Source organism: Heloderma suspectum, chromosome 1 (genome assembly GCF_057233095.1).
Source record: "Heloderma suspectum isolate Gila_16-S chromosome 1, 16-S_ref, whole genome shotgun sequence".
NCBI lineage: Eukaryota > Metazoa > Chordata > Lepidosauria > Squamata > Helodermatidae > Heloderma > Heloderma suspectum.
Genome location: NC_139458.1, coordinates 150,684,856 through 150,697,799, shown reverse-complemented (window position 1 = coordinate 150,697,799; position 12,944 = coordinate 150,684,856). Strand labels below are relative to the sequence as shown.

The window sequence follows — 12,944 nt, the reverse complement described above, 5'->3', positions numbered from 1 at the left end:
GGGGGCAGCCACCGAGCAGGCGCTCTCTCACATTCCCACCAAATATGCCCCGGATGGCAGCGGAACTGAGAGAAGGGCCTGCTCTGAAGATCTTAAAACCTGGGCAGGCCCCTTTCATGACAGCATCCTACAAAATAACCCTAGGGGGTTTAGAAGACACTGAAATATCCTAGAGGATTGAGGGTGGCCAGGTGCCCTACTTTACAGAAGACAGTCCTCTGTTTTGGAGAGTTCCTCTATTTGAAGATGTCCTCTATTTGATGGGCTGTCCCGTCCAAGTATGATTTAAACTAAAAAAAAAAAAAAAACGTAAGAAGGGAGAGCAGGGGAGCTTGAAGTTGCCCAAACATTGTCCAGATAGGACAGCAGCCTCCGCAAGCACACAGGTCACCTGGCCAGTCTTCTCCACTATATGGCAAGATGTTTAAATTATAGATATTATTTCTAAATTTGCATCTATATATAAACTTTTGCATATGCAAATGTTGAGCAAATTGATGTCCTCTTTGGTCAACTGTTTTGGTGATGCAATTCCTCTTTTTTTGGCAATGCATAAGTGGCCACCCTAATTTAGAACCATTGGGGGGGGGAGGAAGAGACATCACATCCTTTTCTCTTTAAATAGAGAGCATGGGAGAAAAAAGCATCTATTCTAACACCAAAGTAAACATCAGGATTCAAAATGATCTGTCTCCTCCATGAGGTGGGAAAGTATTTAATTTCCAGTGCGGTGGCCATGAAGTAAGGCAGTGGATTTAGGGTGCTACGAAGAAACTCCTTCTCAAAGGGCCAAATTCAATGGGAGGTTGTCTTTCAAAAGCATATTGAAATGAACAAGAGCTAGGCAAGGGCAGGATAGAACATCCAGACATAATGTGCTCCATGTTAATTAATGAAAGGGAAGTTGCCACTGGGATTTTCTAATTCAGGTGCAGAAATGTTTCAGTCTGGTGTTGCTGTGGCATTTTGCTATTAAGCAACAGTCACTTTTCTTAGGCAAGACTCTTCTTACAACAATCACAAAGCAATAATCTTTTTCTAAACAACAACAACAACAACCTGTAAACAAAGGCAAAGTCCTAACTGGAAATATAGCTTACTGAGGAAACTGAGTTTCTTAAAACACAAAACAAAAACAAGCTTCTCAGCGTCAACAACCACACAAGACTGAAGACTTTCAGAATGAACTTTGATCCTTTACCTTCTGGTCAGATCATTCCCAAGCTAGTTTTGCTATTTGTGCAGAAGCAGACAGCCAAAACGGCATGATTTCATTGTGAAGCAATAGTGCATACAGAGGTGGGCCAAGCAAAACACAGCAAGAAGTGCTGATAGAGCTTATAGGAAGAATTTAGGCTGTAACCTTATGCACAGTTCTCTGGGATTAAACTCCACTAAACAAAGTGGAATTTATTTCTGAGTAAACATGGATATATACATCCGGATTCTATGCTTCTCCAGTTAGTACAAGAGCATAAAAACCCAGGATTTAATTTACAGAGGGGTCGCCGTGTAAGTCTGCAGCAGCAAAACCATATTCCTCATGATTATGGTTTCATAACATAGTATCTGGTCCAAACCAGAGTTGCTCAAGTCTTGTTGATTTCAATGGACTTTGTTTCCAATTAAGTAGACTTAGTATTTCAGCCTTAAATTAATAGGGTTGTGAAGGTCCCTGACGGATAAAAATAGGACAAGCTACCTTATACTTAAAGCTTATGTCACAAGTCTTACAACATCTTAAAAAATATCTTCCCTCCACATCTCTTCCTCCAGTTTCCCTTTACTTCCTTCTTTGAAGCAAGTAGGTCAAGAGCTGTCTGTAACTCCGGCCTTGCTAAAGCATTTCACTTTGGCTCCAGACTCAGAACATCACCAGGATGATTTTTATGAAACAATATTTTTTAAAAAAATCAATTAAAGCCCCTCCTGATAGCATCAAATTCAAAGATGGTGGTCATGGCCGTGGTGGTAGAAAACAGGGGATTAAATAGAATTGTCTGGTCAAAACTGCTTAAAGGGAAGCAAATTTGTGTAGCTAGAGTAATTCTTGGATTCCAGCTGTGTATGTGTATGCATTGCATGCGTACAAATACCTTTAGCTCATTAGCAGCTGGATGTGCTGACCCCAGGAGGGAAATAATGAAAATAGGTGGTAGTGGCTGTCATTAAACACCCCTGGAATAATAATCCATAGTTTATGGATGGAACCTGCCTTTGTCATAATAACCTCCTATACTGTTCTCCAGGAAAGAATAAACTTTTGAATAATTTCTTTTCAGAGCCAAAGGAGTGCCTTCCAAATGCACATGTTCTTTAAAAATAACCATACTGAAAGCCGCAGAATCTGAGCCTGCTGACTTGATTTCAGGGATGGCTTCAATTGAATTACTCGAAAATACACACACGTGAACACAGAAACAAATTTGCTTGAGAGGACAGTGCAGTGGTTAGACTATGGACGTGGGCTGCTGCAAGCAGGGACAGAGTTCTTCATCCCTTCCAGTGGAGGCTGGTGACTCTGATTTTGGTGGGGCTGTAAATCATTCTGGGTTTCAGTTAGAACCAGCCAGAACTCTAAGGAAGTTATCCAAGGTCCTGGACCTAATCTAGGGATAGGGCTCAGCACCTTAGATAGCTCCTTTAGAGCCCTGGCTGGTTCTGACTGAAACCCAGAATGGATTCACAGCCCCACCAAAATCGGAGCCACCAGCCTCCACTGATCCCTCCTCTGCCAGCTACCATCAGGCTAGTCACTTTTGTGGGCTTATTTACAAGGCTGCTCCGGATGGAATAAGGACAAACCAAAATGAGTCCCACTGATTTTGTACGATGTTTACTCTGTACTGAGATACAATATACGTACATACAGATGGTAAGATATACGGAAACTACACACTTCCAAAGGTTGTGCACATCAGATTAAAAGCCAATCAAATTAGAATAAGTGGCTCACCATCCAGAATTGCCCATTGCCCATCTATTTCTGTGTGCTTCAGATAGGAATCTTCAATGGTTGGGTCATAGTCTGGCACAAAGATCTTCTGGAAAAACTGAATGGTGAGAGCACTCTTCCCCACACCCCCATCTCCGACCACCACCAGCTTGTACGTGGGAAGGTTTTCACTTGGAACAGCACTTGTAGCCATGGTGCCAATACGTCAGATCTGGAAAAGAAAGAATGCTTCACGTTACACCACTGGTAACTCCTAACACTAATGCTTCCTCATCTTTTTGAACCCAATGATCCTGGATTCCTGAATAAAGATCTTCTTAAGCAATTGTACACAGCTGCAAAGTCATGTATAGCGTGTAACTGGAGGTCTTCAAAGCCATCAACTAAAGAGCAGTGGACTGATAAAATTTGGGAGACTATGATTATATATAAACTTACTTAGCAAGTGCAACAAGCAAGGAGTCCTTGCTTTAAGAAAAAAATATTATGGAACCATGGTTTCTATTTAATGTGCTCCAGGTTTGGGAGGCTCTGGGAGAGATGCCCTTCAATGGGGCCCCGCTACTAGATGCATTGCTGTCTCTGGCAGCAGTCTCTGCTCTCTTCCTTCTAATTCAGACAGAGGACAGGCAGCAACAGCGGAGAGTCACTGTAGGATAAAGAAGAGAGCTGAGAATGGCAGCCATTTGAATGAGCTTCATGAGGCATTGTCTGGAGAGCAAGTGTCTTGATTGAGTACAAGCCGGGAAGACCTTTGAGTACAAGCCGGGAAGACCTTGGTTCAAATTGCAAGTTGGCTCTTTATTTCATTTCTTTTACTACATTTATATCCTGTCTTTCCTCCAGGGAGCTCAGGTGCATGGTCCTTCCCCTTGCATTTTATTCTCACAACAACTTTGTGAGGTAGGAGAGGCTTTGTGTGTGTGTGTGTGTGTGTGTGTGTGTGTGTGTTTATACAATTTATACAGCATATAAAAGGAGTGCATGTGTGCGGCCTAAGGTAATCCAATGAGCTTTGTGACGACTCAGTGAAGATTGGAACCTGGAGCCAGCCCTAACAGCAGTTGCATGAATGGTTATAAGTCCAACAGTCCTATGAATTTCTCCTCATGAAATCACATACAACAGCCAGTACCAAATTGACTCATAGCCTCGTTAACTTGGGGATAGTTAGGGATGTTGGAGGAATCCATCTGGGGGCTTGCTGGGCTTTCATCAGCTCAGCTCTCCAGACTTCGGCTCACTTACCGGCGAGCTGGCCTGTCTTGAACTCCATCAAGCTGGGCCAGTTCACAGATTTTCCGGTTTTTTTCCCCCGTAAATAGAAATCTGTGGAAATTGTAGCTGCACTTTGCATAATTTACACAAATTCTGGCTGCAATTTCTGCAAATTACGTGAATTATTCCTGTAAGTTGTGCAACTTTCTATTATGAAACCTCCCCCACCGCCAGTTTCTGGATGTTTGGGAAAACCCGAGGCCCGGCTCGCGAATGCAAGCTGAGCTGGGTGGGCAGTGGGAATCCATCGGACCCCAAAAGGCCTGGATTTGCAAATGATGGACATCCCTAGGTGTCATTGGCCTGTCAATAAATTCTTTTGTTCCAAGGGGTAAGGGTACACAGGAACATAGGAAGCAGCCTTATATCGCATCAGTCCATTGATCCATCTAGCCTATTCACTACCAGGCCAGGGTTAAGGTTTTAGTACTAGTGTACAAAGCCCTAAACAACTTGGGACCAGGATACCTGAGAGAGCACCTTCTCTCTTACCAACCTGCCTGGTCATTGGAGCGCTTGCTCCTGGTGGTTCCACATGGGCCTATAGCTTGATTGGAGTCCGCCAGGAGAAGAGCCTTCAGCGTGGTGGCCCCCTTTCTTTGGAATTCCCTGCCCCTGGAGGTCAGGCAGGCACCAACACTGTGCTGTTTCTGGCACCTCCTGAAAACAGCACTGTTCCAGGAGTCGTTCCTTAATGGACCACTTATGGTTTTTATTGGCACTGTGTTTTTTAAGCAAGTATAATTTTAATGTGGTGTTTTAATCTTTTTAATCTTCTTATTCTTTATTTCTTGTGTTCTAGATATGGAGCGGTATATAAATATTGTAAATAAACAAATAAATAGCCCAGTATTGTCGACCCTGACTGGCAGTGTCTCTCCAGCGTTTCAGGCAGGACATTTTCCAGGCATACCTAGAGATACTGGGGATTGAACTTGGACGTTTTGCATGCAAGGCATATACTCTACCACTGTAGAGTATATGCCTTGTAGAGTATACACTGTAGAGTATACTGCCGTGGCCCACCCCAAAGATTAAAGGCATTAATCCTTTAGGAGAGTACAACCCCCTCCATCTACCCACTCACCTGGACAGATGGACCACCCACTAACAGTAACTCTGTTTTGTCTGAACTGAGCTCCAGTTTATTGGTCGGACGATTACCATGTCCAGGCACTGATGTGGCACTCCCACTGAAATTTCAAATTCTATTACAGGTTTGGATCTGGCTGGCTATATTTGCAAGACTTACATGATTCAAGCCCAGTAAGTTTGGGGGGCAGGGGAGGAAGAGGAAGGGGAAGAAGATGTCGTAGGCAGAACTCAAATTTGCACATTTTGTTTCTCATTCTGGTTCAAGTCAGTAAGTAATCCACACAGTTTGGAGGGGATTATGACGCTCCAAATCAAAACATCTTGTCTTGCCAAAAAAAAAAAAGAGAGGAAAAAAAGTTTATCTGGAAATAAGGAGCCTTCCTGGATATAAAGTCCCCTGACTGAGAAGCCACGCATGACAATGATTTACAGTATCCATGGTAACATGTGTGACGTTGAAATTGCTTAATCCTGTTATGAAACCCTCTGGAAAAAAACAGCTCATACACAGCAGCAGCTGGGGTTATCTTGGTGTTTCTATGGCAGTCCTCCTCTCTCTTTCAGCTAGCTTGGTCAGAAGCACCCCTCCTACTGTCCATGTGTCCATTCTGTTCATCTGTGGCTATGAACGCCATAATTAACAGTGCTCTCCTAAGCAGGTTTACTCAGGACCAGTGGTGCTGTGGAGCCAGGGCTCACAGGGATGCAGTGCCGACACTTTTTTATTAGCAGGGACGCTGACGTCATCTGTCACCACCACCCCCTCCCCAGACCCAGACTTCCGTGTTCCCTGTAAGCTTCGCTGCAATCCTCACAGTAGCTGAGGAAAAATGGATTTTCCCAGCAACAATATATTGTTTCCTGTTGTAGTGCAAAGTATTTAAGGGTGGTTTGGTCTTGAATGGGCAGTTAAGACCCATTCGCTTTACAAAAGACCTGCTTCTGGTAGAGATGAAAACTCCTAGAACTGGTAGATCAGCACAGCTATGGATCAGCACAACTGCCTGCATTTTTGGACTCTTCTTGGGGGCATGGCTATGGGGGCTGTCACGATGAGTGCCTGCACTTCAAAATTTACCATTACACCACTGCTCAGGAGTAAGTCTCATTGAGCTTAATGGAGCTTACTCTTTTGGGAGTGTGTTCAGGACTGCAGTTGAAATTATGTGCCTGAGGTTACAGACAGTGCACCAAATCCCACAACAATACAGACCCATGTGGGTTGTCATGTGGCTTCTCCTAGGGACTGGCCAAGTGCACCCACTCATTGCAAGCCTCAGTCTTCCAACCTGCTGTCTGCCTCAGCCCAAATGCACAGTAAATGGAGTAGATAAGTGGCTCATGGTGACCTTATGGCAATCTTCGTTGTTCACAGAGTACATGTACGATAGCAGTATGCCTCTGACTGAATACCAGATGTGGGGGGAAAGGCGAGTAAGGGGAGACATGATAGAGGTGTACAAAATTATGCATGGCATGGAGAATGTGGATAGGGAGATATTTTTCTCCCCCTCTCATAATAGTAGAACCCAGAGTCATCCCATGAAGCAGATTGGTGGGAGATTCAGGACAGATAAAAAAAAAGCACTTCTTCACACAGTGCATAGTTAAACTATGGAATTCGCTACCACAAGACGTAGTGATGGCCACCAGTTTGGACAGCTCTAAAAGGGGATTGGAAAAATTCATGGAGGATAAAGTTATCAGTATCAGAGGCAGCATGGCTATGTACACCAGTTGCTGGGGAACATGGGCGGGAGGTGTATCGCCCCTGCAGTGGGCGTAGAACTCTTAGGTTAGAGGTGCCAAGATAGTGATACATCAGATTCAAAGGTTTACTCACAAGAAGTATTTTATTGGGTAACGTAAAGCACACAGGCGTACCCAATGGCTGGAGCAGACAGCTTCTCTGGACCATGAGCCATTAGGTCAAATGGGTTTTATACAATACATGTTAGCAGCATAACAGCAGCAGTATAACCCCTAGCATTCATTCCCAGCTTAAACTAACAGCACTTGGTTCTCAGCACAGCCACCAGTAAGCAAACTTCGCTTCCCAGGCAGAGTGCTTGATAACACTCTCACGCATTAGTATGGAATGTGCTAGGCCACGCTATTGGCCCTTTGAATCATCTTCACATGCTCAGAAGCTTACTAGCAAGGGAACTGCAACAATAAACTTAAGCAAGCATTATGGATCTCTAGGCCCCTCTAACACTACAAATGACTTGGCTACACTCCTGGGGCCAATACAGGAGGCTGCTGTTGCACTCATGTCCTACTAGTGGGTTCCCCCCATGTGCAGCTGGTTGGCCACTGTGTGAACAGAATGCTGGACTAGATAGACCCTTGGTCTGATCCAGCAGGGCTCTTATGTTAACAAACACACACGTTCTAGGTTTTCAAAAATTATGTTTTATTATGTTTTTGTATGATATTGTTGTAGGTTTAGTATTGTTAACTGCCCAAAGAACTTGAGTTATTGAGTGGTATGGAAACGTAATAGAAGCAAACAAACAACCAGGAGAAGCTGTCGCCTCCATGCCCTGCTTGTGAATGCTCAGGAGCACAAGGCTGGTAGATGTTAATGGCAACAAGGATATCCTTCCTAGAGCAGACCCAGTTCCATCTAGCCTGGCATTCTAGGTTCTTCGGGTTATGTCAGTCTAAGTTAAGTCCCATTCATTTCAATGTGTCTACTCTAAGTAGGACTAACTCTTAGTCCCTGATAGGTTGGTTCTCACATGCCACACATGCCAAGTTGTTCATATGCATCTGGTTTGATACTGGAAGAAGCACAAGAAGCTCCCACAGACAGGCTTTTTTGGTTGTTTTGTTACTGCTTTGCACCTGAAGGGCTGCGTTTGTGGCAACGGGCCTTTCTCATATGACGATGGTCCCTCCGATGCAATGACTGCGCCTGCACAATGTCTAATTCTTACTTACTTTTGACTCTGGAAGTGAATGCATAGTGAACACCCAACTAGCCATCCTTCCCATTGAGTCTTTCCCTAGCATGAAGCAACAGCTTTCCCTGATCTGCATTTGTATCAATCTGTGGAATTATATACAAACCTGTTGACTGCAGGGATGATCTATTTTTAGAAACTGAGCTGAAAGACTTGCACTTCCTGCATCCAAGCAAATCTATTTGCAACATTAACTCAGCTAGTAGTGAGCCAATTAATTGCACTTTTCTACAAAGGGCATTCCTACATTTTTAAAGGATGCAATCCTATGTATGTTTAAAAAGAAAAAAGCCCTACAACTCCCACCATTTCCCAGCCAACATGACTGGCTGGGCGATGCTGGGAGTTGTAGGACTTTTTCTGCCTAAGCATGCATAGGAGTGTGCCCTAAATAACTGTTTTGCTTTGCCATAGCTTAGCTCTTGAACAGGACTTGCACAACCTGAGCTAGGAGATTAAAGGGAAACACTGACTCACAGAAGTGAACTAAGCCACAAATTACAGGGAAATACAAATATTTCTGTACTAATACTTCCATCCTAACTGGAAGAATGTACAGTAGGCTTGACACCTGTCTCTTATTTCAAGGAATGGTTCCTTATTTATTAGATAAATAAGGAACAGGTAGCAAGCCTAAGGGTGTGAATAGGTGGGGCTGGAACTAATCCGAGAAGGCCCAAGTCATTTGGGTGTCTCAGGCAAATAATCTAGAAGAACCCAACATAGTGGTGAAATAGAGCTACAGAATCAATTACACTTTTGCTGCTCCTTAAAACTACCCCAGCTCTACCATCTGAGGAGATCCTCCTCAATCTTTCATCATTTCCCTAATCCTAAATCAGATTAATTTAGTGTATGAAGCAAAACCAGTGGAGGTCATGGGGAGGTGGGGGAAGGGGACACAAGCTTCCTTGGAAAACATCTCTGATATCATTGCTCATCTTTCCTTGTAATGTGCATTTGCAAGCACCTGTTGGGCACACTCTAGAATAGCCTTCCCCAACGTGGTGCCTTCCAGTTGTTTTGGAATGCAACTCCCAGAAATTTTGCCCAGTGGCCATGCTGGCTGGGGCTGATTGGAGTTGAAGTCTAAAATATCTGGAAGCCACCGGGTTGGGGAAGGCTGCTCTTGAGTTTCCTGTCAGAATGAAAGGGTCAGTGACACCACATGTCAACTAAGTGTGTGCCCTACATTCATTCCAAAACTTGCTGCAATGCATAGCGGTTTTGAAGTAGATATACACTGGGAACTAATGGATCTATGTGGAAAGAGTATCTTGATGTCTGAAAACCATTGCTCTAGGTCCAGCAGTTTAAAAAGAGCAGAGGATCTAAAGGCATGTCTCCTCCCACATGTATCTGCTTGGATCCTTAGATCATCTTCAGAGGTGCTCCTCCGGGTGCTTCCACCAAAGGAACAAGAGAGAGGGCCTTCTCAGTGGTGGCACCCCATTATGTAAAAAACTCCTCAGCACCAGGGAAAGACTTTTCATTTCTACCAGGCATTTTAGAGAACACGTTGTAGGTTATTATGGCTGTTTTATCAATTCCTGTGCGGTTTATTGTTTTGCATTATATTGTATTTTATTCTTTTAAATATTTGTATTGTGGTTTATATTTTTAACTGTTATATGGCAGTTTAGTTTTTTAATTTTTTGCATCCAGAGAACATTAGTTATTGGGCGGATTATAAACAGAGAGCGAGAGCTCAGCCCACTCCTGTAAAAAAAGTAAACTTGATAGTTGAACTGAAGGCACTTGTGTAAATGAACATCCCTTTAAAGCCATTTCTATGATGCTAACAATTCTTAGCTAATAATTCCTAGCCTCCTCTTAAGGTTGGCAGGTTTTTGTTTTTTTTTTAGCTCAGGTGATGGAACCAGAACGACACACCTGCTGTTCTTCATCTCTGCTAAAAGGGAGACAATAGCTTCACGTGTTTGTGTGTGTATGATGATACACCTTTGTGTGTGTATGATGATGACACAACGCTTGAATTGCACAAAAAGACATCCCAAAGGCATTTGCTCCTTGATGAACATTTAGCAGTTATTTCAGGAAACACAAAATTATAGCCTCAGCAAATAAAGCTCACATCACTGTAAAGTACTTTAGTAGGCGGGATCAGCATCTTGCTGTGCTGCAAACTTTCCACAGTAACAAGGAGCCAAAAGACTCAGCAGAGCATACACCCCCTCCCCATTAATTAGCAAGACTCAGGCTGTCAGTAGATTTCTCAGGACCCACAGTGTGGAAACAGAAGAATAGAACTGTACCATGGGAAAGGAACCTGCAAAAAGAAATCTCTAAGGTTCACACTTCTTTACTTTGTTAGCTGATTAATTAGAAATGTGGATTTAAACTGAAACACTTACCTAGCAATCCTAGGTAGGTCTACTCAGTTGAGTTCAATGGGACTTACACCCAGGTAGTATGCATTGGACTGCAGCCTTACATTATTTTAAGATTAGAGGCCTCTATGACATTGTCTGCTAAGGAAAATCTGCTACTGACATACGTATATTATAAAGGAATAGCCTAGGCGATCTCTTTCTCCATTATGCACGTCTGAATGGGGGAAAGGCTGGTGCCAAAAGGCTAGTCACCACATATCCACTTGCACAGCCATCCCATTTGAAGAATGTATTTGTTCTTCCACCTTTGGATTTATTTTTTGTTGTTGTTCAGTCGTTAAGTTGTGTCCGACTCTTCGTGACCCCATGCACCATAGCACGCCAGGCCTTCCTGTCCTCCGCTCTCTCCCGGAGCGTGCTCAAGTTCATGTTCATTGCATCGGTGGTGCTATCTAGCCATCTCATCCTCTGCCGTCCCCTTCTCCTTTTGCCTTCAATCTTTCCCAGCATCAGGGTCTTTCCCAGTGAGTTTTCTCTTTGCATTAGGTGGCCAAAATATTTGAGCTTGGATTTATTTATTTCAAGGCAAATAGTGCTGAACAAGTTAATTATGGCTGGATTTATCAGATCTATGGTTTTCTCAGTTTCATAACACAACTTTCCTCAGTACAAACTCAGGATTGTGTACATGGGGCTATTCCATTTTATTCTTACAACATCCCTATGAGGTAGGTTAGGTGGAGAGACATGACTAGCCTAAGGACACCCAGTGAGCTTCCTGTCCAAGACAAAGTTTGAGCAGAGGTATCCCTGGTGCACACCCAATGGTCTAGCTATAGGTTGTCTCCTTAAGCTTTTTTAAGCCCCATAACGCTCAATTAGAGGGCAAAGCTTGCACTTAAATTGCTCCAGCTGAAATAAATGGCAAGAGTGCTTAGTTTGTGTTTGCTTCTAGGCAGAATATCTGTATCTCCCACCATTGCTCTTGATTTTTTTTTTTAATGCTGAAGTGAGAAATTTTTCTCTCATGTTATCATGGAAACAACGAATTGGAATTAACTATGTAGGAGAAAGAAATCAGTTACTCAAGAAGTTCATATGTAGATACAATAGAAAGAGGAATCCAGTCCAAACAAGGAGGAAATGGCTGGGAATTTTTTTTTAAAAAAGGCCTTTCCTTTTAGCACAATCGCTGGAAATGGGCAAGTTCCCCCTTAGAAATCATGGCTCTCTAGTAAACCAATTAATAAGCCCCTCAGTTCACCACCCTTGGCCACTCCTGTTCAAACTTCCTCAAAGCACAGGGAAATTGAAGGGAAACTTCTTAATTGCCTTTGATCACTGTTACAACTCCCATATAATGCTTATTTTGGAAGCTGTACAAAAAAAAGGGGGTGGGGGAGCCCCTTGTACTGCACAATCCAAGGTTGAAAGATGTAATATTAAAAAAGAAAGTTTATAGCACATCCCTCAGCCAGAACATAGCCCTGGCCTTGCAGCTGAAATGACAGATATGCAAAGCAGCAGACCAAATGCTTGCTAAGCAGTCAGCCTTGCTTCTCTCCTATGGTTCAGGCAAGCCGTCCACCATTTTATTTTTAGAAGTGCTGCATGGATGTTTATCAATTAACTTGCCATTTATTCATTAATGGATACAACCCCCCCCACGACCGCCCACTGTTCTCGGGATGGGGAAGTTTCTTAGCGATGTCATAGGACCAGCCAATCATCCCTGTGCACAGCCAGCTTCTTCCGACTTGCTGAACCAGGTTTTTAATAGCTGTACCCTGAAGACGAAAGGTATGTTTGAAGAGAAAGTAGCTTTCAAACTCCCCCACCCCCCGCTCTAAACGTATGAGGTGTGACTTTGCCCCACATGAATAAACAATATAGCAATGGAAGACGAGAGCAAGAATGGACAGATGATTGTTCCATTTTTCCAGAAGCTATAATGCATGCAGGAAGAGTCAACATCAAGGAAAAAGAGAGAGTGCATAAAAGCAGGGGTGTTGAACTTCTTTCAGCCCCAAGGATTGAATTTGATTTAGGAGAAACTCTTGGCTGGGGGGAGCACATTCCCAAGGCAAATGGGGCCAAGATACCAAAATTTGGCTTAAAATTCTTATGCCAGTAACTAAGCCTTAGGAGAGGCATTTCAACCTTTTAAAATGGGAAAAAAAACTAGGAAACACCAAATGTTCAGGGGAGAAGGGTGGAGCCAGGGGACATGACCCCAGAGAGCCAGATCGGGAATCCAGGTGGGCCGGACTTGGACCCTGAGCCTGATGTTCT

General features: G+C 43.4%; 1 protein-coding gene across 10 annotated transcripts in view; it reads right to left on the bottom strand.

Annotated features, from left to right (window-relative positions):
* The window catches only part of MRAS (muscle RAS oncogene homolog), a 77,667-nt gene that overhangs the window by 29,107 nt on the left and 35,616 nt on the right, over nt 1-12,944 (bottom strand). For all 10 annotated transcript variants that reach the window (XR_014784001.1, XM_084806791.1, XM_084806801.1 and 7 more), the window contains one exon: nt 2,957-3,167. Coding sequence is in view for 9 of the 10 variants with exons in the window: in XM_084806791.1 (XP_084662917.1) it covers nt 2,957-3,149 (193 nt within the window). In the remaining variant the exon portion in view is untranslated. The remainder of the gene's footprint in view (nt 1-2,956; nt 3,168-12,944) is intronic.